At 38.3% G+C, this 26321-nt stretch overlaps 1 protein-coding gene across 2 annotated transcripts in view; it reads left to right on the top strand.

Annotated features, from left to right (window-relative positions):
* The window catches only part of MOB2 (MOB kinase activator 2), a 120098-nt gene that overhangs the window by 31533 nt on the left and 62244 nt on the right, over positions 1-26321 (top strand). Inside the window, exon 1 of one of the 2 annotated variants that reach the window (XM_057412891.1) lies at positions 5603-5875. The exons of the other annotated variant lie outside the window; for it this stretch is intronic. Within the exon in view, the coding sequence (XP_057268874.1) occupies positions 5841-5875 (35 nt within the window). The 5' untranslated portion in view covers positions 5603-5840. Of the gene's footprint in view, positions 1-5602; positions 5876-26321 lie in introns of those variants that run through there. 2 annotated transcript variants of the gene reach the window in all.

Raw genomic sequence — 26321 nt, forward strand, 5'->3', positions numbered from 1 at the left:
TAAATGATGTAAACTAGAACAGTACTGGTTCCCAGCAACCCAAATGGCGTGTGTTTGCCTCTGATAACTGCAGTTTATTTAACACCACATATTCAAAGATAATTGGGGAATCCTCTACTTTCAATGCAGAGTAAAATGGATTAAGTCATTCTGTTAAGGATATAATGCTGACGTTGCCACTTAGCTAAACACAAAAGATTTTATGATTACATACTGATCTTGTAGTTTAGGTTACTGTAAAAAAGCAGAAAACTTTAAAAGCAGAGACCAAGGACAAGGGTTGCAGTCACAGTATAAAAGCTGATCCATTATGTAATGTTGGGATGAAAAGCAGCAGGGAGAAGCTGGATTTCCAGAGTCCAGCTGCTTCCTTGTGTGCAGTGCACTAGAGAGTGCAGGAAATAATTAACATGAATACGTATTTAGAATAATGCCTACAATTTCCAAGTGTATAAAAGGGCTGGACACTTTGTTTCACATTCATTAAAGGCCACATATGTGGGCTTTTTTTTGGTACTTCTTGGTGTCTTTCTCAATAGCTTTACCCAGAGAATCAAAACATAGATTTCTTTTCCTTCAAGAGACTCATTCAAGAGCTGACCTTTCCCCATAGGCTGTATCAGGTGAGAAGACTTAAGTTTGCCATCAGTTCTTCTTTCGCTGCTTTTAAGGTTTAGGTTACTTTGTGTAGGTGTGAAAGTTCAAACATGGACTCGTCTGCCTGTTCAACTGCATATGTTGTAATTCTTTACTAGCACTAGGTGACGACAGTGTTCTAGAATATGTCAGTCTTCTCAGGCTTCGTAAAAAAATCTCAAAGGTCAAATAAGAATGTTGGCTAATTAAGCAGAAAAAATGTTTTCTTTCTGTACATTCATATATCAGCAGTAGATTCAAAATTACTTTAATTATAATTTCTATTTATTGCATCAATATTACTTTCCAAGGAAGTGACTAAAACTACCATTTGGTATTTTCTCCACATAGTTTCCGTTAGGAACCTTGTTCCGATTGGCTGTTTTTAATTCTAGTGGTCAAATTTTGTCACAGTATAAAACCCAAGGCTTTGAGCTTTTTCCTGTTTAATCTCCGCTGCTGGAATGGTGTTCGGTTCATGTCTTTCTCCTTTCTTTTATAGTTGTGAGCTACAGACACCATAAGTATAACTGCACTTTGCATGAAACCTCTGGCAAGGAATATCAGTCACGATACTGGCAACAGAATTATTTAATGTCTTTGGGTATTAAATATATGAAAACGATGTAACACATGAAAAGATATATTAGTGAAGCTCATGTAATCTGTCTCTGCAGTCCACACTTCTAACCTGATTTAATTTTAAACATACAGAAGAGGCCTACATGTTTTAACGGTCATGGTATGTGTATTTCTGTCAAAGTGAATCATTATGGGAAATTCATGCTTTTTCTTTTTTCCATGCCTTTAGTCTCTTTGGGTTGTAATTTCTCTTGAAGGTGGAGATTAATAAACTTGTTTTGTTCCATTATTGTAAGGTGAAACAGGCATGAATTTCTTGTGATTCTGAGCTTTTTGCCTAGGTCTTGTACTCAATTATCTGCTTGGACCACACTGCCTGTAATCTTACCATTTACATGTAGTTCTCTGTATAGCCTGGCAGCCTGAGTCCAGTTTTGCTAGTTTAGCTATTCATGATAGAGAGGATATGCTGAAAAGTGGATTTAGAATGTGCTTCTATTGACAGGCAGGTCTTTCCTGTGGCTCCTTGGAGGGATCTTTGGAATTTAATGATTTTTTTTTTTCTTTATTCTGTAGGATGACAAATCTAACTGAAGTTGTGGATTTAAAAAATTCTATGTCTGTTTCTGCTAGCCCTTTCATGCAATTGATGCTTTTCTTACACTTGCAGACTAAGTGGTTCAGCAGGCATAATATCTCTCAGCCAAAGAAACTAAGCATATGGCATCTGAAAGTGAAAGAGTGATAAAGCATGGTGAGGCTGCCAAGCAGAAAGACACTGCTATAGTGACAAAGCATGTGGCAGCACTCAGGGCTTTCAGAGAGATAATGTAGCTGCAACGCTCTCGATTTCTAAGGAAGAAATTGCTGGAAACATGATGCTGGAAACATCTCAACAAGATGGACTTGGACTAGGCTAGGTGTGTCATTGCTTCTACTGTTGCAGGAACAATTTGACTGCATTTAAAGTGCTATTTATAGCCTTGCCTAAAAAAAAAAAAAAAAAAAAAAAAATTATGAAAGTTGCCTCTTTTCCTGGTTTCAGTGTGTGCCTTCAGTTCAGTGGTAATGAAGTGCATGTTTCCGTAGTGAGATGTGGTCTATCTATTCCTTGATTGCAGTGGTTAGTGATGCAGGTAAACTAATCCAAGTCACCACATCCGATACTTGTGCACAAGCATAGCTGAAGCAAGTTGGTGGGGAGTAAAAACTGATAGTTCAATATGAGTAGCCTTTTTCACAGGTTCATATGTGGGTGAGGGTGAGAGCATTGGCTTTGAAACTTGTATGTATTAGATGTAATTTTTAGTCTGAAGCTTAGATTTCATGAAGATGAATTATCAAAGCTTAATTTAAACAAGGGATTTTCACATGCCAGTGATGACAAATACATTTGCTTTGGCATGCCGTTTTTTTTTTTTAGGGTCTTCACTTTGTTGTTGTTAATGGGCTTTTGGCCTCCTGTCCATACATAGTATTTTTATTATCAGAGATTTTGGTCCTGCTCCATGAACCTTAAAAATTGAGAACATGGCCATCTTTTAGACTAAAGACTGAGATTTTGGGATTTTTTTTTTCCTTTTTTTTTAAAAAAGAAAGACTTGATAGTTTCCTCTTGAAGGCCACAGGGTGGAAAGTGAGCTAAATTGGCTCAGGTTATGTGCTGGGGTATATTTAATATCTTTTGTTGGTTTTAAAGTAAATTTAATGTTTAGTTCTAATGTATCTGGGCTCTTTTTTTTGAGTAACAGCCACCAACAGTGAAAATTACGCAGGACTTCATAAAGTCTGTGAACTTTGCAGTAAAAGGCTGCTTGGATATGCCTTGAACAACCTCAGATGTGTTCAGTTATTTTCTCTAGAAGAAAGTCTGTCCTCCCCACAGAAGCATGGAGTGAAAGGTCATTCAGAGTTGGAGCTCGTATAGCTTAGACAACAGGAAGAATAAAATATTCAGTGCTATTTAAAACAAGCATTCTAACACAAGGAGTTTAACGTGCACTCTAAGAAATAGATGCAGGGGGTGCCATGCAGGATCAGATCAGGTCCTCTTCTCCTTGCCAGTTGAGTAATCGCCCTTTAATTTTTGCGATATCATTGCTGAAAAGTGAAACCTCGGGGTAGCGCGTGTGACATGAGGGTCATAGCCCCTTCGGGAAGGGGCCCTGCGGAGAGCGGGCTCCCTCTGCAGCCCCTTGGTGCCAGCGCTCCTCAGGAGGTGCAGGCGCCGTGTGAGGTTGGGGTGTTTTGGATGATTTTGAGGGAATGGAGTCGGCCTCCTGCTATGGAAACTTGTGGAAGCGTACACAATGTACTCCTAGCAGCTTTGAAAATCTTCTGCTGGCTGCTGCCAGCTGGGGGTTTGGGCTGAGGTACAGGCTGTCCCAGCTCCCGGGCGCTGGAAAGCTGACATGCTTCTGAAGTGATGTATTTCCTCTGTTTTTGAGTGGCATGCACCCATCTCTTTTACAGGCTCAGAGACCCTGCGTTCAACCAGTTCAAACTTTGTGCTCCTTGGTGTTCCAAACCAATGTATTGTTCAGCCAAATTATGTTGCTGGAAGTGCTGCATTTCCAGGTTTTGTACAGCATTTCAGTCCTTAAGTTATTCAGAGTTTTAGATTTTTTGAATGTCTGAATCTTGAAGTGGAGCAACTGATACCAAATACAAACATAGCAAGGTTTACTTTGGAGAATGATGTGTTTACTGTTAGTAATCAATTACTAATTATGGTATGTTTATTAATTCAAAGTATTTAACCAATATGGATATATTTAAGAATCTTGTGTCTACTACACGGAAGAATATTTCATGACACTGTTATATGATTGGTGTACTGCAGATGACAGGAAAATTTTAAATTGATCATCTGGGGTTATATTTTAACACCTCACTTTTTGGTCTATTATTATTATTGTATTTGTTTATAAGCTCTTGCGTTGCTAAAAACATGAGGTGTGCTTGCAGTGCTTTAGTGCAGCAACTCTGGTTTCTGGAGTCTCTATGTGCTGGCATGGTATTATGTAGTATGTAAACTTTGAAACCTGCCTGACATCTTTGTTGCCCTCGTGGTGAAAAAGCAGAAGGAAGAAAAACAACAACCCAGCCCTCCAAAAACTAACAAAAACCCACCATAAAATAGAACCCTCAGTGTTGGAAAGGCTTATAGAGAAGAAGGAAAACCAAGGAAAAGTCAGGTGCCCATATAAAGCAGAAAAATAGAATCCTGTTAAAGTTGCTGCAATTTTCCTGTTCAAGCTCTTCTTTCGGTAGAGGGCAGTGCTAGTTCAGTTTCCTTTAGAGTCCACTCCATACATAGTCATCGGCAGCTTATGATTGCACTAAGCTGTTCTCAATACAAGCATTTAGAAATGGCTGAATGAGGACATTTAGTTGATTTTGTTTGTAATAGATGGTTGGAGGAGGATTGTGAATAGCATTCAGAATACCCGTGTAAAAGTACAGTTAATCTAGTATCACAAGATTTAAGTTCTTTTAGTAATTTATTTTACTTTTGATGGCAGGGTTGCTGTATTCTTTTTGTTTGCTCCTTGGCCAGATAACTCTTTCTGTGATTCTCTGTTTTCCTGCTTATGCATGGAGTAAGTCCAGTGCACAGGAGACAGCAAACCTGGCAACAGCAAGATCTGCTTTGGACTGCTGTGTATGATATATATTTGCTGATTCACTGCAGGATGACTATTGCCACAAAATAAATCCAGCTTTTCAATTTATTGGTAATCCCCCATTGCCAGTTTTTCTACTGGGGTAGGATGCATTTAAGAGTCTATTTTACCATGTTGTGACTAATGACAAAATGTAAATGATGACAAAGTGTAAATGTCAAACAGTATTAATTATTAGCTCCTTTTGAAGTCCTTTTCCATATTTGTATATTATAGGCTTCTTCCACAAGGTGGAGCTTTAAGGCTCTGTAGCTGGGATTTTTTTCCCCTCTTGGCTAATAAGCAGAAAGATGAATGGAGCTCATGAAATATCTTAAGACAGGTATAAAATGACAATTTCAGTACTTTTCAAGAAAGTGGGTAGATTTTAGGAAACAAACCCACCAGACTCAACAGATATTTTTGACTCTTTAACACAGCCAAGTTACTGGAATTAACGTTATAAAAGAGGAAAAGAAGGATTGGAAAAAGTAGTTCTCATTACTTATTTATTCTGTTGGAATTAATATTTCTTTGCTTTCAAACTTATTTGAAAGGTAGGCAGGACTAGATAGACAAAAGCAGTATGAAAATGCTTGCTAAATCTTCACTTATTGGGAGGAGGTTTGTTTTTTTTAACAGTCCTACCCTAAAAAAAGAGGAAACTTTAGATAAGAGCTATTCTGATAGTTAAAAGAAAGGCAGAAAGCGTATATCTTTCTTTTGCACAGCTGTCTTTTCATGAATGAGCTATGTATACCCTTTCTCTGGAAGACAACCGTTGTGTGTTTTTTCACTCTGCCTGCCAGAAGTTGCATCTTGCTGAATTCCGGAAAAGTGCCACCAGTATTTTCAGGCTGTGTTTCTGTAATCGGTTATCTTGGGCTTCCCATGTTTCTTTGAGTGTCCGAACTATTGCCATCTTGTCGGAAATCCCCTGCTGTTAATTTTGTTGTAATGGAATTCTTCATCTGCTCGCTGTGCTGCTGCTGGTAAGACAATTTCATGTATTAACTAGCACCGGCATGTGTGGACATGAGCTGGTACTGCGCAGACAAAACCTGGGAAAGAGTTTAGCTGGAGAGGGGGAAGGGGGACTTGATTGGGGAGGGAGAGTAGCAGCAGGGAGGGAAAAACCAAAATCTTGAGTCTTTACAGCTTTTCTGCCTAAAGCTAGCCTTTTCTGATGGTAACAAATGTTAGTAAATGTTTGCTGCATCTCTTTGAAACAAACCTTGTGGATGGAAGCAGGTTTACTAGGAACTTGTTACAAGTACTCTTTCCCTCTCACCTTTCTTCATTAAACTGGTATGTTTCTCTCAAAATGTTTAGACCAAGAGACTTTATTAGAACTTTCTGCTGGGTCTGTGTTACCACTTAACGCTTGACTTGAGTTGCAGTTGAAGGTTGTGAAACATTTTCTCAAATTATTTGTGTTGTTTCTGTCTTGCTTTGCAGGTGGTGTGTTAGTATGCAAGAGATAAGAAATTGGTTATGATTTTTTCATAATATTATGAAAATGATATTAAAATGTGTACTATATATTTTTTTTTGTGGTTTAGGAGTCTCCCTAGTTAACAAGTAGGAACAGTAACAACTTGGAACAGTATTTGCATATCAGAAATCCACTTTCTCCCTTTTATTGCTAAGCCCCATCTGATGGCCCTCTCAGAAAATAGCACATATCAAATACAATGAAAAGCAGGTATTCTTTATGCCTAACTAAAATGAGTTAAGAGCCTCTCTGGACAGACAGTCTACCACTGATTTCTAGCCTTCATATAGGCCAGTGGCTGAACCAGTCTGTAATGCTTCCGCTTCTTAGTGGATCTGCTGCAGATCCAAGTTAAGAACTCTTCTTTAACTTCAGTTTCCCTCAGATGCTATCAGAGTCTTGGCATGTTAAGAACTGCCTGGAATGTCTTTTTCTTTTGGGTCCTTCTTTTTTCTTTTTTCCCTAGATATTCTTGTCATGCAGTATGTTAAAGTATCAGTTTGTTACTAGCTAAGTAGATATATCTGTTGGTATAGAAGATGCGGTAGGCCATTTGGACAGTTTCACGAAGAGCCCTTCCCCGTAATATAATGTTAGGTTAGATTTCTGAACCACAGCCTCAGAATAGAAGTAATATGAGTGGGGTATTTGAATGAGCTTGAACTCGTGTTTGGTTTTTTCCCAGATCTTGCGGGACATATGGTTGTGTATGGGCAAGAATTCTTGCCCTTCCTTCTGCTGCTTCTGCCAGTGTGGATTTCCAGTTTCCAAGGCCTCTAAGTACTCCACCCCTTCTGTGGGTGAAAAATACCTTTCTTTTCTGAAAGCAATAGCAGTATCAGTTATTTAAAAGTATTGTAGATGCAAGCTTTTGCATAATCTTCAAATTTTGTAACAGTGAGTGGTTCTATAGCAGCTGGTTCCAAATTCCAATGACTGTCTATAGAGTTGGATAAAGAATTACTCCTATCCCACACAGCTTTACAGAAACAGTGATTTTGACAGGGAGTTTCAGGGTAAATGGCAATAATAAAGCCAAGAATACTGACGGTATATTTACTAGGGATAAATATTTATTTTTAATATTACACTGGCCAATGCTGTATTGACAAAATCATCCTGAGCCGATGGTTTGGAGGCATTCCTCTGTTGGTAACAGAATATGGCTATCTTAGAGCAAAGATTTTCTTAGCACTTACTAGCCAAAAGATTATGGTTGCTTTATTTAAACAAACTTTGGCATGAAGATATCAAAACAGCAGCCTAAACCAGGTGCTTCCAGGGAACACATGTGGGAAGGGGATAAGTGTAGCCTTATCACCCTTAGAGAATGGAACAGGCACTTGCTTACTATTTGGATTCCCCTTATGGTCCCTTTTCATTGCAAACCCTATTTTCAGAAGAATGTGAAATAAAATACAGCATATTTAGCTTTAAATCAGGGTGAAAAAAATCTCAATGCAGCTTACAGAGAGAGAACAGAGATACAATGATTTTTTTGGATGATAGTGGAAAATTTCATGACAGGAAAGATGTATGCTGTCAATAATAAAGCTACTGTGGGTTCAGCATCTGTTTTTTTTTCAAGTTTAGTAGTCTATAGGATTACCATCCCATCTTCTGTATTGTTTATCTTATTTTTCATGTTGCTGGTAGATCTAGATGCTCATAAAACTTTATGAATATAAACTTTACCCTTTTGTTCCTGCTTGTAGTGCACTCTTGTCCTGGGCTAATACTGTTGGTTTACAGTTGTTCGTGCTGAATTCTAAGATAATTCTTTTCTGTGAGGCAAGGAAAGAATGTTCATTACACATTAAGTGCTAGAATGATGTTAGCTTTAAAATCAGAATTGAAAATAGATATGTGAAAGGAATGCTTAAGTTCCAATGCAGCCCCTTTTCCACTACTGCGCCATAAAAATTGTAAAACTTATTTGTCTGTTCACTTACCTCTAAGGTTAGTAAAGATTAGCTGTAACTGCTGGACCAAACAGGTGCATTTCCTATCCTACTTTAATGGCAACAACATGTAGAACTTAACAGATAAAGCAGTCATCATCTTCATTAATCGTAATACATGTTCATTCACATTTGTTTTTTTGTCCCTGTTAACATATCCTGACAGATGATTGTCTTTTCAGGTATTACTGCAGTTGCTGTCTTTTCCCCTCCACTTTCCTTCACTCACTTTGCTTCCTTGGCCTTCTTTGTGTACTTAAGTTTTCTTCTAGGTTTTCTTCAAAGTGTGACTAATTGCATGAGTTTTAAAAGGATTATTGTGTATCCTTCCCCCCCCCCCCTTTTTTTTTTTTTTTTTTTTTTTTTTTTCCTCCTTATTTCCATTCCACACACTCATACTCTTAGAGTGTGAAAGCTCAGTGCCAAGGACATATGATGTAGCTTCAGATCAGAGGCCAGATATCTCAAACTATACTTGCTGGATTTTGATTGACTTTGTGAACCACCCTCACAAGTGTCTTGAGTGTGCGGTTACTAAACCATTGACTTAAGTAAATAGAGTCTATCTTTCCAGTGGTAAGGCAATGGGTGTCTCCGATCATAATGGAGTAGTTTATTGTCTCCTTATGTTGCATTGACTCTATAGCTGATGGACATAATTTTCTATAATTATCTGGCTCACTCCACCTGTGTTAGCTAGCTCCTATTATCAAAGGTTTTTAGGTGGTCCATAACTCATTTCAGTTTTAAATAACAATTTCTGGGTCAGATTTTCAGTTCATGGAAAAGCAGTAGCCAGCCATTTGTTGTGCATGTATAAATTGAACTTAAATAACTTCTGATGAAGGTACACCTTTTTAATCTGTTAAGAAACTAAAGAAGGGAGGAGATAAAACAGAAACTTAAAACCAGTTAATCAGCTACAGCTATTACACAGTAAATGACTGTAAATCATACAGTGGATATTTCATAACAGCAGATAAATCTCAATTAGACAATCCTAAATGCTTGTGGGTGGAGCTATGAATATCATTATGCAGTTAGTGTATTACCCTAACAAGCAAACAGATCACACCCCTTAAATGAAAGGATTGATCTGAAAAGTGTTTGAACTTATTTGAAATTAATTAGGAATCTTTTATACATTTCTCTGGAAAAGATTGGTTTCTAACAATTTAAAATTGTAAAAAAATAAAGTATACATGATAAAAAATCTGGCTATCTCATATGACTTATTTGTAGTATTTGGTTTTTAAACTACCCTATAAAGGAGTGGTGAATTTTCTTTAAGTCATTTCTTTTATTATTTTTTTGGTCAAAATGAGACCAAAGATATCTTCTCACAGTCAGTATTGTGACAAATGTAAATGATAGAAAGGACCAAAGAAGCTATTCAGCTAACTTTTAAAATCAATAGTAAGCCTAGTGAACAAGAATTTGACTGAAAAACCAGCATTGCAGATGTGGTAATGGCACTGCAGTGCATATTATTGCCCCCAGATTGTGTTGCTTTTCCCACCAAGGAAGATGCATTTTTATTATTACCAGCCTTCAGAGACCATGCTTTGCCTAATGTTTCCCAGCACTTTACTGTTCTGATCATTTCCTTTGAGGTGCTGGATTTTGAAGGTTTTACCTGAAATTGATAAGTTTTCTGTGCTGCTGCAGCTTTTCTGTAACTTCTTTTCGTAGCCCAGTTGAGTTTTACTAAAGTTCTGCAATGTTGTTTTCTCTTGCAGTTCATTTTCTAAATTAATCTTTCCAGCCAAGAGATACATAAGAATCTTCCTGATAGCTTTAGTCTTTAAATGAGGAACTGGCTTTGCTTACTAAATTTGATTTTAGAGTAGTTTATACCTAAATATATTGTACTCTCAAGTATCCAGTTTTATTTCCTTGGGTCTTCAAAGGTTTTTTTGCATTTACCTATATGATAAATAATGTCATACTCTTTGGTATGAATAGGGTTAAAGGAATCTTGTAGACATCTTACTAAAACTCACAAAACTGTTGTTCAGTGAAGCCTCAGTTGGAAACATTTTTTTTTTTCCTATTTATTTTGGCAAAACTTTTACTTTCTCAAACTAAAACAATCGGTAATTCTCTGAAGCTTGTACATGAGTGACAGTGTTGGTCTTTGTGACTATACATCGGCCTGATTCTGTAGTCTTAGTGCAGAGATAGGAATGATTTTCTGGGAGAGTCATAGTTTGAAAATAGTTTGTTGTAGGGTGATGGTCTTTATTGAGTTTGAGTATATAAACTACTGCTCTCCTATCATGTCAGGAAATCTGTTGCAGGTGACAGGGATCAATATGACCGAAACCTACCACTCTACCTTATTCTTCTGCATCTGCTTGTCAAAATAGCATCTGCTTTGTATGTAGTAAAACTGGGGCTCTGGTTGTCCATTATAGCATTAAGACCCTTTTCCTTTGCCCTTTTATTGGCTTTCTGCAGCTTTGTAGGGAATAGATTGTATAAAGCATGCCCCTGGAAAGCAGAGGCTGTTAAAAGGTTTAAGACAAATTTGTTTGAAGACAAAGAGGGCATTGAGGAAGATTGTGGAGAGGGATTGAAGGGCTTTTGCACTTCAACAGAGCCTTGTTTGTCCAAGACTCAGTCTGCCTCTGAGTTCCAGCAGGCTGCTGAGAAGCAGGCCAAGAAAAGACCTTCCAAGACCCTGTTCCCTTCATCTGAAGTCTGCCATCTGGATGGAGGATGGCTAGAGGGTTCCTGGAACATATAGAAAGGAATCTCGAGGGCTGAAAATAAATGCCAGTGGAGACAGGAAGTGTCTGAGACGTAGGAGGGTTGGAGGAGGGGAGCTGCTTAGCATCCCTGCTCTGTAGGTCACAGTACTAGTAAGGATGAGAGGCAGATAAGGAGAGCCTCTGTGCTGCACTGGGAGGTATACAGTCTTTCCTCCAAGGCCTAAGCCCCTCTCCATTTACTGCTTTATGTATGTGGGGGCATTTTAGTTGTTTGTTACAGGGGTTCAGAGTGAGTCAGGTCTTTTTCTCTCATAGGAAGGAGTGCTTAAATTTGTAGCTTTTGGCATACTAAGGATTTTGAAATAGAAAAGGTTTATAGAAAGACAGATTGATGCCAGCTGGTCTTAAATTTTATCTTGATGCTGCTGTGTTTGAGTTGTCATGAAGGTGTGCGTTAGTGGGGTATGATGGTTGGTGGGGTCTGTGGCAGTCGGGTCAGATGATGTTATGAGTGGACTATGCTGCCCTGAATGATTTTTCTCATGTAGTAAAGCCAGTGATCTGGGATGTTTTATTCCTTTAGTGTGCTTCAGTAAGTGTTGTAATACTGGAGAACAGTATTCTTCCTTTTTGGGTTATGAGGTTGGCATAGTCTTGGTTATCTTCTCTGAATGGAAATGCCAGCTAATCACACCACTCATCTTTTCTTTCTATAAGAACCTGTTATATCTCAAAAAGAAAACTTTGAGTGAAAATTCTTTGCATTGCATGTTGTGGTTTTTAAGGATAACCAGTGTTGTGGTTTAAACCCAGCCACGCAGCTTGTTCACTCACTTCCCCCCCCTTCTTGCCCTCCCTCTAATCCCTGAGGGATGGAGAGGAGAATCAAAAAGAATGCAACTCCCACGGGTTGATATAAGAACAGTTTAATAACTAAGGTATAGCACAGATCACTACTGCTACCACCAATAATAATAATGATAAAGAGAAGTAACAAGGGAAGAGAATACAACACCTCAGCACCAGCCAACCGATAACTCCCCTCCCAGCCCGACCAAGGACCCACTGATACCTCTTCCAACCCCGCAGTCTCCTAGCCCTTCCGGGTAACTCTCAGTTACATCCTGGGCATGACGTGCTGTGGTATGGAATACCTCTTTGGTCAGTTTGGGTCAAGTGTCCTGTCTCTGCTTCCTCCCGGCTTCGCCTCCTTTCTGGCAGAGCATGAGGCTCACAAAGTCCTTGGCCAAACCAAAACATCCTTGTTATCAGCTCTGTTCCCAGGCCGAAAGTCAAAACACTGCACTGCACCAGCTACCAAGAAGGAGAAAAATGACTGCTACTGCTGAACCCAGGACAAACAGCCAGGTAATGGTGAATGTTTTTGCTTTGTGTGCTATAAGTATTAAGTTGAAACGAGGTAAGTTTTGTTTCTCAAGATATTTCAAGCAGCTTCTTCCTAACAGTGATCTTTGTAATGCACACAATAATACTGACTCTTCACAAGATTTTAGGGCTATTATCATCTAAAGAATGCTCTCAGAAGGCCAAGACATTAATAACTCTAGATAAAGTTAGACTCTGTGTGTAGCTGAACTTCCTTCACTTTCCTTCACTTAATGCTTCTGAAAAATGAAAATTAAAAATGAGAGTGTCCTCAAACATTCAGTTTATATCCCATATGAAGCTGGTGGTAACATTTCTTATTGCTTCCCTTGGAAGCAGAGTGTGCATTAAGTGCCTGCTAGAACTGAGCAGTAGTAGAAAGGCCTTTCTGGGTAAGAGGAGATTTGCAGAGAAATTGTTTTATCAGGTACATGCACTGGCAGCTGCCTTGGTGAGATCACTGCAGATAGTTTATGGTTTGGTTGAAACTTGATGGGGTAATGAGGGTGTGATACCTGAGAGTAGAAGGCACAGGTTTGCAATGAGGATCATGTCAAAGTAACAGTAATTTTCAGGTTCCTCATGGTACTTGTTCAGTAAATTAGCGTGTTAGCCTAATGTTTTAATACAGCTGTCTGGTAGGATTATGTAGCTGAAAGACCATATATCTAACTGACAGAAATCTTAGTCTGGAAATTCTAATTTACATGTCAACCAATATGCTGAATTTGAAAAACTATATGAATATAATAAACTTGTAATGGAAAAAATACATCCTTCCACAGCAAGAACTTCAGTGCTGGAAGATGTCTTGTTTTAGTTTCCCTCTAAATTACTCACTGTATCATCGCTTACAGTGTACCAGTAAGGACTGTAATTATTTCAGAGACTTTGCACACAGCTACCATTTGAATCTGTAATTAGGGGAAGTGCAGGTTGTCTGTGCTTAAGTTAAATTGTTCTTCAGCTGCAGTATGTATTTCAGACTCCATAGCACAGAGTAGAGCTACATAGTGTTGCGAGGTGAAATACTAATTTATGCATTTAAATGTATCTTGCTCTTGAGGAAGAAATAAATAGCGGATAGCATCATCTGTGTGCCAGCTCATTACCTTGTAAGTGGTTGGTTTTATTAAAAAAATCAATTAAAAATTAAAAATCCTTAGATATTTTAGGACTGCATAGTGGTAAGCTACATTCTTTGATAAGAGGAGTGTGACGTTCTTTTCTTTTGCAAGCTTTTCCAAATGTTGTTAGTTTTTTCATAGAGCAGTAGTTTTCCAGAAAAGGAATTTCAGTAGTTTGTCAGAGCTCAAATGAGTCATCACTGATTCTTTGCTGGAAGTCTTAATCTTTCTTATTGTTCATATCCTACATTGTTGTTAACGAATATCAGGATTTTAGGTTGCTGTTGCTTTTGCAGCAGTAATTTAAACAATTTTGAAACCTTTCTTGGCTTGTAATATATGTAACTGGAGTGCAGTGCAGTATGACAACATGGGAAGGGCATACCTTTCTTTAGGTACGAGGAAAGAGCACAGTGTTATAGTCTAATTGTGAGCCAGGCTTGAAAAAATCCTGTATTCTCAAGAAGCTTTTTGAGTTCATGGCAGTGTTTTTCACCTTTCTGTCATGATCAAGAATAAGGAAAAGACCTTTTAAATTGAATCTTTTTGCACTGTCTATAGAGAAGGACAAAACAGCTTAAAGATTATGACACTTAATTGTTTCTAATAAGCTTAATCAAATCTTACTACAGTCACTTTACATCTTCCAGCACTTGCTGTTGTCCTTTTGTGGAATTTGTGAGATTTGTTATAGCAAAATTATGGGATTTTGTTAAAATATCTGGAGGTGAAAGGTGGAATTTCATGTAAAAAGTTTCATGTAAACCTACATGCATATGCATTCCTTATAGTACATCTCTGCTTTCTGCCTGACTCATAATATGAACTATTTCTTTGTTGTCATGGAATCTCTGCAATAGGAAGGTTGCTGGTCAGTGCTGCACATAAGGGAAGCAGTTGTTTTTTGTGTGACTGTGCCAAAATTTGTGCACTGGGAATGAAAGAGAAGGAAAAGTTGGCCTTGAAAGTAAGCTTTATTCTAATGTGAGTGGAGAGAACTTTGTAGTATATGGACTTGAAATTATCTTGGTCAATAGGTTAATTGAAGTTGGTGACATATATTAACAAATGTCCAGGTGTTGTAGTGACAGTCCATAAATCTGTTAATGAATACAGAATATCAGTTACTCTTATAGGAACAGGGGAAATGGGAAGAGGCAGAGACATTAAAAGGGTGAAGCAAGGACTCTGGCTCTAGATTTGTGGTATCTTGTAGGTGCTTGCATAAATTGTTTATCTGGTACTTGAAACTTCAGAGGCAGAGATAAGGCATCTCGCTTGATGATCCAAATTCTTCAGTATATATTACTTCATAAGTGCAGTGTATAAGAAAAATTAAATGCTGTTAAAAAAAATAATGCTGTCAACCTGCAACAAAGCTTTATGAGAACTGTTGTCTGGTATGGGTCCAAAAGAGACTTGTGCCCTGGTAGTGATTCACAGAAAACTGGCCTTGGTTTTTCACCACTTATGAAGAATAAAGCTTTTTGTCACTTAAACTTCAGATGGGTATGTTTTTAAAGGTTAACAGCAAAAGTACAATAATATCCCTTCCTAGCTTTCACTGCTCTGAGCTAGCTTTATCTTACTTTATTGCAATGTAATGAGTGTTTTGTTTCTAGAACAAGTAGATAATCTGTTACTGTACCAGGATGTGTGGAGTCTGGTAGTAATATCAACAGAGTACAATTTTTCATTGAATTAGTTGTCAGAAGGAAAAAAATGAAGAGCAGTGATTTTTCTGAATGATGATATAGCCTAAGTTTTAAAAATAAATTGGGTTTCAGCTGTTGTTGTGGAAGTTGATTTGTAAATAATGTGTAGGGTTAAAGTATGATGCTTGTTTGACGCTCTCAATGTGACTGTAAAGAGCTGTTCTGGGAATGCAGCAGTTGATTCAGCATCCATTCTGTTGAATCCCTGGATTGAATTTAATTGGAAATGGAGAGCTTTGCTAACCTGTTTAAGGGTTGGTTTTTGTTTTTATTTGTTTGTTTTTTAATAATACTTTTTGTAGGCCTTCTCAGTTGTGAGATGAGTACCTGAAAAAATGAAGGATCTTACACTGGTGCAGGAGCTTAAAGGGTAGGCGTGAAGAAGAGTACAATATAAAAGCTAAATACCTTTATATGGGTGCAAATTACAACTAAGGGGAAATGTAGATAGGTAGAGGAAGAAATGTCAGCTCTGCTGGAGGCAGACAGGTTTGTAGTTATTGGAGATTTCCTTCTTTCATCACCTGGAGCTGAACCCAGTAGTGCACTTTGTCTAGCTCGCTTGTCTAGGCTAGTGCAGAGCAAATGCAGTTGTAAAGATGCTAATGTATCCTACTGGAACTGAGTGTTTACAGTCAGTATGTGCGAGAAGGCTGCTTTAAGGCCCGAAGTCTTTAACTGTCGCATTTTGAAGTTGCTTGACGTGCATGCCCAAATTGCTTTAATGTGCATCATTCTGGATATGTACTGATTCGGAGAAAACTCCAGGAACAAACTTGCCAGCAGAGTTTCAAGTTGACAAACAGGTATTCCTTATTGCGGCGCCGGGAGACACGGGGGATAGCTCCTCCTAACGTGTCCCCCCGAATTGCTATACAGGTCATCCTTATATGGTCACTGAGCATATTACATCATTTTCCAAAGAGTTTCCGGCATGCATACAAAAATGTGGTTGTCTTTAAGGGTCGTTTACTTTTCCCAACAAGCTTAATTAACATTACAGACATAGCAATCATCCTGGCCTTCTATTTATCAGTTAGTTTAACTGCTCCCATCCTGGACATCTGCTAGTCCGGGATACTCCCTAGTAGATGCTTACACCAGCTTAATGGGTTTATTAACACCCCAAGCATAGCAATCATCCTGTCCTTTTACTTATCAGTTAGTTTATCTGTGCCCACCCTGGACATCTGCTAGTCCCAGATACTCCCCATCCCCAGGTCCTGTCCTTCTATTCTGCTTTTCTCACACCTTTTGTACTGAGGTCCCGAGGGCCTGAAACTATGTCGACTACCTTCAAGCACCGCAGTTATTTTCCCTTACAAAGCCATCGAACTTAACATTACTTAGAACTGATTACATTTTGTAATTTTGTGCCTCCTTGTTTCAGTACCAGGTGGCTAAAATTCAGAGAATAAACACCTTATTACTCTGGTGATATCTTTTAAAAAGTTGCTCTGACTATATACTTTTAAAAATTTTAACTATTGAACTAAAGTAGTCCAAGGACAACCTGTACTGTGGTTTAGTATGTTTTTTTTTTTTTGGTTTTGCTTCTAGACATCACAGAAGCCAAACATTCTGTATGCTTTTACTTTTAAATTATGTGACTGCAAAGATAGAATCAGACATATTTTGCTAATTGCTCCTTTACAAATTTTTTTTACAGTAAATGATATTTACCCACAAAATAAGTGCATGTTAACATTTCTTGGCAGATAAGATTACTCTGTCTCTTTAAATATCTGACAGAAGATGGTGTCAACTGGACAATAGCGTAGTGTGAAAATCGCCCATTATGAGCTGCTCCAACTACTGGAGACTTGTAAGCTCTTAGCACACTGTACTATTTGACCCTAAGCAATTTTTGTGCCATTTCACTAAAACTGGAGAATGCTCCATACTGCAGAGATGTAAATGGCCTGGCTAATGATGTGGCAATCGACCTTTTGAAAATTGTGTGCTCATTAGCATAGTCTTCTTGAGTCCTCTTCACGGCACTGTAGGCAAGAACACTTTTATTACTGTAGGATAGTAACTTCAAGCAAAATTGCATGAACTTGGGTTAAGAGTCCAAACTAAATAAGTAACTAACAACAATAAAAATAATAAAAAAATAGATAAATAGTACATGTTCCAGAATAGCATGTTAGGGGAATTCCCTTCTCAATTTGCTGTGCAAGATTTCTTTCTCCCTCTTTTGCCCATGTGCTGGAATCTAAAATTATGTTTAGAGTGGTTTTAATGATGGCTTTCGAACTAATTCTTCTGAATCATGAATGCAAACTAACAGCTCTGTGGTTGTGAACCTAAACATTTATACATCTGAGATTTAGGTTAAATCCCTGTTGTGTGAGTTGAAATTCTGTAAAAGAGCATGTGTGTAGAAGGAATGGCTCAGACAGGTACCCAGCCTCATTTTGATAAGTTCCCCAACCTCTGTGATTGCCTGTGTTTCATCCACCACAGTTAGTGGAAGTATACAGGTAAATAAACAGGAAATTCCACCTGAACATGAGGAAGAACTTTTCTACTGTGAGGATGACAGCATTGGAATAAGTTGCCCAGAGGGGTTGTGGAGTCTTCTTCCCTGGAGATTGTCAAGAGCCATCTGGACACAGTCCTGAGTAACCATGTGCTTTAGGTTGACCCTGCCTGAGCAGAGAGATTGCACTAGATGACCCCCAGGAGTCCCTTCCAATATAAACCATTCTGTGATTCTGTGAAACACAGTGAGTCAGTTTAAAACGTATGACTGTAGTCTTAGTATTCCTTTTCAGTCCTGGAAGTAGTACAGATGGAAACATGAAAAAGGAAGCGTAACACCAGTGCAGTCTTAAGTAAGCAAGCTGAATACATGGGCAGGAGAGACTCGTGGGGAAAGAGTAGGCTGTATGTGATATGTACCCTTAGATAGTCTTGAAGAAAAAAGTATTTGATTGTCATATGCACATGTGAAGGTGCACATGGTGCTAAACTGATGATGGTTAGAAGTCTTTCAGAAACACTCATGAGCCTTTCAAATGAAAGGCTGATACTGCCTGAAAAACATGATGGTTTTGAGTCAACTCTGACCTGTCATATGAAGTTCTGTGACTTCATTAATTTGGCAGTCACTGTTTCAAATTTAAACTGAGTTGCTTTCTGGTTGTTCAGAGTTTTCAGCCAAAACGTGGTTCTTTCATCTAAGCTTGTCTTTGCAGCAAGATCAGTCACTCCCGTTAAGCTGGTCTTCTAGGTGATGGCACAGTAAAAGGATAAAAATTCTGGTGGTAACTTAGAAATTCTGCTTTTAATGTTGAGTCACTCCATCTTTTGACAGGAAGAAAATGTTTCATTCCCAAAACAGGACTATTTTGCTTTGTTCTGCCAGCTCACTTTTTGCCTTCTCTCTGGGAGTATTTAAGATCAGCTTTCTAGATTAAACACTTTTAGGCTATGACAATGTATAGGATGGGATACATAATGTAAGCGAGGGGTTAAGGATTGCCTTTGATTGTAAAGCAGTCACATAAGCTAGACAGACTACTTCTCAGTTGGAGTCTGTAAAACCAGAAATGTGGCCAGGCAGCAGTCGTGTAGAGTTTGAATTTAGTGGCTGGTGTACGTTTTTTTCTAACTTGATAATGGTAGAATATAAAGTAAGAATCCAGTAATCACACGTTGCCTACAACGTTGCTTTGAGAGCTGAGCTCTGTGTTCAGCAAAAATCTTTAGAGAAAGTAGGTGTGTATACGTATAGAAGAGAGAACGAAGGGCAGTTATTCAGAACTGAAGTGCAGTTTCTCTCATGTAAGAAGTATTTTGAAAGGCATGAGGCTTAAGCAGTGACATTTGAATTGACAGCTGAGGACTTCAGAATTCTGTTATTCTTTCATTTGGTGCTTGGTTTTACATAAGTCAGTTCAACTCATAAAATTAGACTTTGTATCTTCTCAGTTTCTGGCTGCTCAAATGCTTCTTAAAGTATCATTATTGCCATTTTAGACATTGGGAAAAGGGGATTCCAAAGTAGAAGACATGAGCTAACTAAATGTAGCAGACTTTATTCCTGGCTGCAGAACATCCAAGTATTGAGGAATCATTTATAGCTACTACCTATCAGATTTTGAAAGTCCAGTATTCCGGTCTAACTAGATTTTTACTTGATATTCACTGCTGTGCCTTACCTAATGCAGTGAAAATGCACAATACAGATGATACCCTGTGTGCCTTATCTTCAGTAATGTAGAAAGACAGAAACGGCGCTGAGATTTTGATTCTGTTTCCAAACTGTTTCCTTTTATCTGTTCCACTTTATAGCTGTTTCCTCCTGCATTTTTCCATTCTGATGACTGTAACAATCACTGAGATGAGACAGATTGCAGGGATTGTGGGCTTTTTCCAAAGTGCTGTAAGAATTTCCCAAAGTGCTATATAAATGTTAATGTTCTGATGTCCTGAAGTACTTTGACTGGGGTGAAGTATTCTTGTCTTTTTTTTGAAGGATGGATGACTGGAGTTATGCCTGGGGTTTGTGTACCAAGACTTTTTTTGTCAGACATTTGGGGTCTTGCAAAAATGCAGGTAACAGCAGCTGAAATCCAACTTGGCAAGAGCTTATTTAGGATCACCTGAAAGAGCTAGTATTCAACTGATTTGTGTTGCTGTATTTGCCGTTGATGCACATTGTATTTTTCACTCTCCACTTAATTTCAGAGAAGCTGTTGCATTATCTGTGTTAATTTAGAATACTACAGAATAATCTGCAAAAATAATATTTATTGATTTTGAGGTAGTTGATTCTCTTTGAAGTTGTATCACGTAAATCCTGTCTGCTAAATTAGTCTACAAATGTAGGATGATAATTTCAATGATCAGAATCTATGCTGAAATGTTCAGTTCTCCACTGTTACATTTTCATACCAACCAGTCAGCAACTGACAGAGTAGCATACAGCTTCTGATTGTGGTTGTCTTCCTGTAGCATGTTTGGCTTTATAGTCTTTTTTGCTAAACTTTGGTGTTGTGTTGTCCTATGTCTGCCTCCTTTGGCTAAAGCCAACTATTTTCCATGAGTGCAGAAGCATTCGTTTGTTTAGATTTTTACTGGATGCTGAATTCTGGGGAGTTGATCAGGATTCCCCTTCCCAAGTAAGCATCTTTACACATACCTTTCAGACCCATCTAAGTTAGGAATGGCAAAAGAACAACTTAATGGCAGCCAGATATGTCATCTTTTGCAGGTGCAAATGTTAGACTTGCAAAGTAAATAATTTTCTTAAATTTATAATATTTGGCAGTAAGAATCTGCATTTGCAGTCTGAACTTGGGACTTAAGTGAATTTCTGTTCCCCTAATACAAGAGGAGCAGTGACAATGATAGTAATGGTAAGAGACGAGTGAATCTTTGAGGACACTGGGGAGGGTGTGCAAGAGCAAGCACATAATCTAGTTTAAAAGGAGATTCAGAGAGTGAGGGTCTGACATTTTTCATTTGTTTCAAATTACAAATATTTTAATGACTAAGCACATAATTGTATATCTCCTTACCTTTTGTACTCACTAACCTATGTGTAGCACGCAGTCTCCCTTATAAAATTCATACTCTTACTACCCAATTGTATTTCCTGATGTGTCTTTATTTTTAATGATTCATTTTGTATTTGGCCAAAATGACAGCTCTTTTTTAATACTGTTAGAATTTTTCTTCCTTTTTCTTTATTAAAGGTTTATATAGCAAAAGCTTCACTTGCAGTATACAAGCTTTCTGTATTGGAATCTGGGTACTGTTTCATCATTAACAAAACCAATCTGGATTTGAAATTTTTAGTACAAAAATTGGTTGTAGCTTTTAGCACCTTAGTGTGAGGCCACTTAGTTAAATTGAAAGTTTAAAAAGAAAGCGGGAAGAAGCAAGCTGTGCAGCAGAAAATACTTTTTCTTTCCGCTTGTTTTATGGGGATTTGTACGTGCCTGATCGCATGTAGCTGAGTTTAGCTAAAGTCTCTTTCTCAGAAATGTCTCTCCTGTTCTCCCTCCGTGGTACTCCCAGGCTTCTCCTGGATTATATCATTAGCTAAATTTTGCAGCAGAGACTTTTATACCGACTGGGGCTTATTGGGTGGGGCATTTTGGTAAATCATACAGTTGTTTCCTGTTCTTGGACTGAAGGGGCAGTGCCTGCTCTAAATTACCTGCTTGCTGCTCTTGCCAAGAACATCAGTCTTCTCTTACTATTTATTATGCTACTTTATGAGCCTTCCTTTGAGATGGACGAAGTTTTGGGGGCTGATCTGAATGGGGGTCTTCATGCTCTATGGTCATTTGCCACAGTTATATAAATAACTGTTGTCCACGTGGCTCGTTTTAATGGCCATCTGCATGAGGCAGGGCAACTTTCACCTCTTACTGGAAAACTTATTTTGCCCCAGCACACTTGTTAACCCCGTGTAGGGATCTCTCTCTAACACTGAAACTAATAAATTCTGTCTAGCTGCCTCTGTTTTTAAAGCCTTGAAATCAGGTAAGTTAAAAATAATGCACTCAAACACTGTGAAGTGTGATACCAAACTTGATACCTAACTCCTTTGAACAGCCCTCCCAAAGCGTGATCTGTTCATGTTCATTTGCTCCAAACCTACCTCCAGGAAACTGCCCAAAATGTGGGATCAAAGCAGGCAGTGTGCCAAGGGTTTGTGTTTCAGGCAGTTTGGCACACACTGAAAGCTTGGTCTTTCCCGTACTAAGCCATGGGCAGACGTCCATTAAGAATGATTAGGCAGAATTTATATAAAGGCGTTCTGTGATGTTGTGTGTGTTTTTTTTTTTTTCCTGCTGCTTTTTTCCCTTCTCCTGTCCTCGTACTTGAGAAGTTTTGTGTGGGTGTGTATTTTGTTCTAAATTTACAAACCTCGGCTTTTGCCCTTGTCCGGCAGAGACTGCTCACCCACCCTTTTCCGTTTCCAGGCGGATTGCTTTTCTGTTATTTCAGTTCTCTAACTTTCTCCAACACTGTCCTGTTTTGCTTATTAGGAAGTTCTTGCAATAACCCTTTCAGTGCTGCTGTCATCTTTGCCTTACATCAGGACTGGTTGTGGTATTCATTTAATAAAAACCTTCTCTTAAGCAAATTAAGGACTTCTTACATGTTACAGGTTTCTGTTTTTTTTCTTACAGGGAATGTGATACGGCTTTCATTTCTATACTGACAACGGTAGTGTCCCTGCGCAAGTTTCTTTTCTTCAATAGTAAGCCAAAACCCTCACTGAAATGGGATTTCTTTACAGCTTTGGCAAAGAAATCTCTCAGCTCTGAAGCTGAGGCAGCTCTATCTTCATGTGTCAAATGAATTAGCAGAATTTTGGGAAATATGTATTTCCAGCTATGTCTTAGAGTAAATTTTCCTGTTCTCCTACTCCTCTTTTATTCATTCTCTGTACAGCAGTGATTGATGTTGACCTGTAGGATCCTTGTTTCTCTAATATGAGTGTTTAAATTAAGCCTGAATTAGCTAAGTAAAGTGAACTTGACTGACCCACTGTTTGGTGCCCTGGGTGATGTATGAACTAATACAGACTGCTGTAAGCGTGTAATCAGACCAGTAAAGTAGACACAAATTTGCTTCTTGTAACAATTTAGTGCTTCATTGATTAGCTTTGGAATTAACTTGGCCAGCCTCTAAGTGCAAGTTATGATGCAAGGCAGTAGAAAACAAGGTTAAGCATTGGGTTTGTGGGTATTTTCTGGAAGAAAGGGAGTAAATTGTTCTCTTCAATAGCATGACAAATTCAAATAGTTTTTTTAAAACTGTTGTAGGGAATGGGTCAAGGATACATGTATAAAATAACCTTAAATGCTGTAAAAGTAACTTAAACACTTGTGAAAAGCCATGGCTCTGGAAAACGGGGTACCTATCGGCACACTGTCTCCTCTCTTTCCTGACCAGATGTGGATAACTGAGGTTGCTAGTGAGTGTTTCTTTTTAGATGTAGAAAGATGTTTCATTCGTATGCAAACTCCCCCTGGACGAATAATTAAGCTTTGAGTGTACTGTAGGTCTTTCCAAGTAGTAGAGGACTAGCTACTCTCTTCTGTACGAAGCTTTTTACTTAACATGTGTGTTTCCTTATTAAATGGATATTTTTATTGTTATTTTTTTAGTATTAATTGAAACAGATTTTTTAAATACTGTTTTCAAAGCACAAAGTGGCTGGGAGGTGGTTGAAAATGGTAAATCTAAATCATCCATACTAATTTCTGTTACTTAAAGAACTGTACTTTGAGCTAATGCCCAGAATTACTGGTCCAAATAGTCCTGTTGAAATTCCCCCCAAAACCAGAGCAGTGGTTAGATGAATATTTAGCCTTAGAACAAACAATCCATGCTAAAGTTTATGGATTCTGCTTGGGGAAGGGAATAAAAGAGAAGTGGCCTGTAAGAATGCTTTATTTGTCAGAAGGGATCTTAAGGCGACATAAAGGTATTTTCCCTGCTCCCATGTGTTTTCACCACAGTAATGATGATTCAGCTTGTGTATGCTCTCTGGAATGCGTACGTGTAGGGAGAAAGGGTTTCTTTAGGTGCAGCTAGCTGAAAATAGTGTAGGAGATAATGTGTATACCATATTGCTTCACCATGGAGTTGCCTACTTCAGCAAGTTTGTATTTATTTTCATGTTGACTAAAAATAAGGGCGTTTTTATCTTTGTAAACCAAACACATTTTTCCAGAAGACCTCTCTGAAGCAGGAATTCATTGTTTCTGAAGCAGTTGTGTTGGTAAGTAGGCCTTAGCTGTGTTTCTGTGGTAAGTTCTTTTGTCCATGATAGCATTTTGGGATCCCAGCATCAGTGTGGTTGGCTCTGGCTCTGATTGGACAGTTTATATTTAGTTGCTGGTTTCCTATAATAGTTTTCAGATGGAGATGTTAAAGAACACATACCCTTGTGCTGCTGTAATCCCTGAAAAAGGATGGGGGAGTGAAAAAGAAGAAAAGCATTGATGTCTTTTCAGCAGAAGTAGAGTTTGGAAAAAAAAAAAAAGTAGCTTCTTAAAGCAAGAGAATGCCAGAACTTATTTTTTAAGAAATGAGGTAGCCAGTAAAACTGGCTCAGAAAATCTGTGGGTACATTGCTTAAATTTTGCATCCAGAAAGGAGCTTAAAAAAGCTGTGGGAAGATCTGTTGTGGGTTTTTGTTTTTTTTTTTTTTTTAAATACAGAACTTGTGATTCTGCAGTTTACAATAGTAGTGAGTTGCTATTAAGTAGTAGGCATCAGACACCACCTCATGACCTGTGTTCCATATTGCTGGTGCACTTCCAATGCAAATTAGTAGATACCCAACCCACCCCCCACCCCACCCCCCCGTTGTCATATATGATTTAATTTTACTGTCAGATGTGTCTTTTAATGAAAACTGAAGACCTACCAGATTTATTCTGAGCCTGGGTTTAAGATAACCTCTCCAGAAATCCTGTCTTTAAGGAAGAAAACTGAGTTCAGTTTTTTTGTTGATTCTGGGTTTGCAGAGCATTTAGAAATGATCTGTACATAAATTCTTTTGGTTTATTAGCTTTGACTATTTTTAATTCTTTAAATTGTTAACCAAATAAATCATCCTAGTTTTCTTTGATAAGCTTCCAAGAATGTGCCTCTGCTTTTATCCAACTGCATGCGGGGACCTGACTTGTAGCTTTTCTGTGGCCATAGTGAATCTTCACTAACTTGAGGGACATCAGAGCCTGACCATAGCAACTGGAAGAATCAGACCCAGATGCCAGCCAGCACGTAGGTAGGATCTTTGCAAAGTTGATGGTTGAGAAGAAATTGAAGTATGATTCTTCTCCCCTCCCCCCCGCCCGTGATGTGTATAACAGCAGAGAGCTGCTACCACTGTGGTAGTAATGTATTGCACCTAATTGCAGTCCTGGCCAGTATAACTTATTTTGAGGGGAAAAAAATCTGAAGTGCTGAAATCTAGTTTGCCTCACGTGGTTACACAGCACAGTTTTCATTCTGTCTTCCATGGGAAGCAAATCATAGAAAGCTAGGAATGAGGCACAGCTATAGGAGGCCAGCTATTCAGTCCTCAGCTAGGGAGCAAAATCATTTCAAAGGCCTGCAGGCATGTAGACTTTAATCTATTCCTGTACTTAAAAACAAACAAAACCTAAACAAAAAAAATCTAAACTGACCTGGTTTGTTTCTTAGTTAATTCAAGTCCCTTTGTGATGGATAGAGCAGAAGGAACATTTTGTTTCCTTTTTCTTTACACCAGTTTCTACATTCTTGGAAGGTATTACCTGGTTTTCCTCCCTCGTTTTTTCTCATCTGTGAGATAATATTCTTCTTGGTGCTCTCTGGGCTCCAGCTAAATGAAGACATCTATCTTCAAATAGGGTGCCAAGGGTTGGGCACGATACTCCAGCTGAGGCTTGATAGATGCTGCAAATTGCTTTCTGTCTTGCAGAGGTAGCATATTTGTACAGCTCAGTCTCATTGCCTTTTTCAACAGTATGATGTTGTTGGTTTCTGCAGCCTATAATTCATTGTAACCCTTTTTTCTCTCAACACTTGTGATCTAATCAGTTCCTAGATAGGTATACTTTGTTACTACCTAACTGTATAATCTCAAGCACCTAAAAAGAAATAAAGCAATTCTCCTACTTTTAGGCTGGATTTCTTTAACTTAATTTTCAGATGACAGCTCTGAAGGAACATTGCAAAGATGGGATCAAGATGAAATTCAGCTTGACAAACATATTGTCCTTAGATATTCCGACCATTAAAATACAGAATAATGCTGTACTCAGGCTGGAGTTCTGTGGGACCTTACCTATTGCTTCCCTCTGTTTAAGTAGTGAATATTTAATCTTTGTATTTGGGTAGCATGCAGTTTTCCCATTATGCCGGAGCAGTTTCACCTAGGCCACAAGTGACAGTTGGTCATTTCAATATTCATTGTTGAAAATGCTTTTGTGTGATTTATTACTTGAGTCAGTGCTTATTTGCTCACAGACAGTGAATGATCAACAATTATCTGGAGCAATTTTTGCTTCG

Source organism: Pezoporus wallicus, unplaced genomic scaffold (assembly GCF_028554395.1).
Source record: "Pezoporus wallicus isolate ANWC-B61680 ecotype Strahan unplaced genomic scaffold, APGP_CSIRO_Pwel_v1 scaffold_6885, whole genome shotgun sequence".
Classification (NCBI taxonomy): Eukaryota; Metazoa; Chordata; class Aves; order Psittaciformes; family Psittacidae; genus Pezoporus; species Pezoporus wallicus.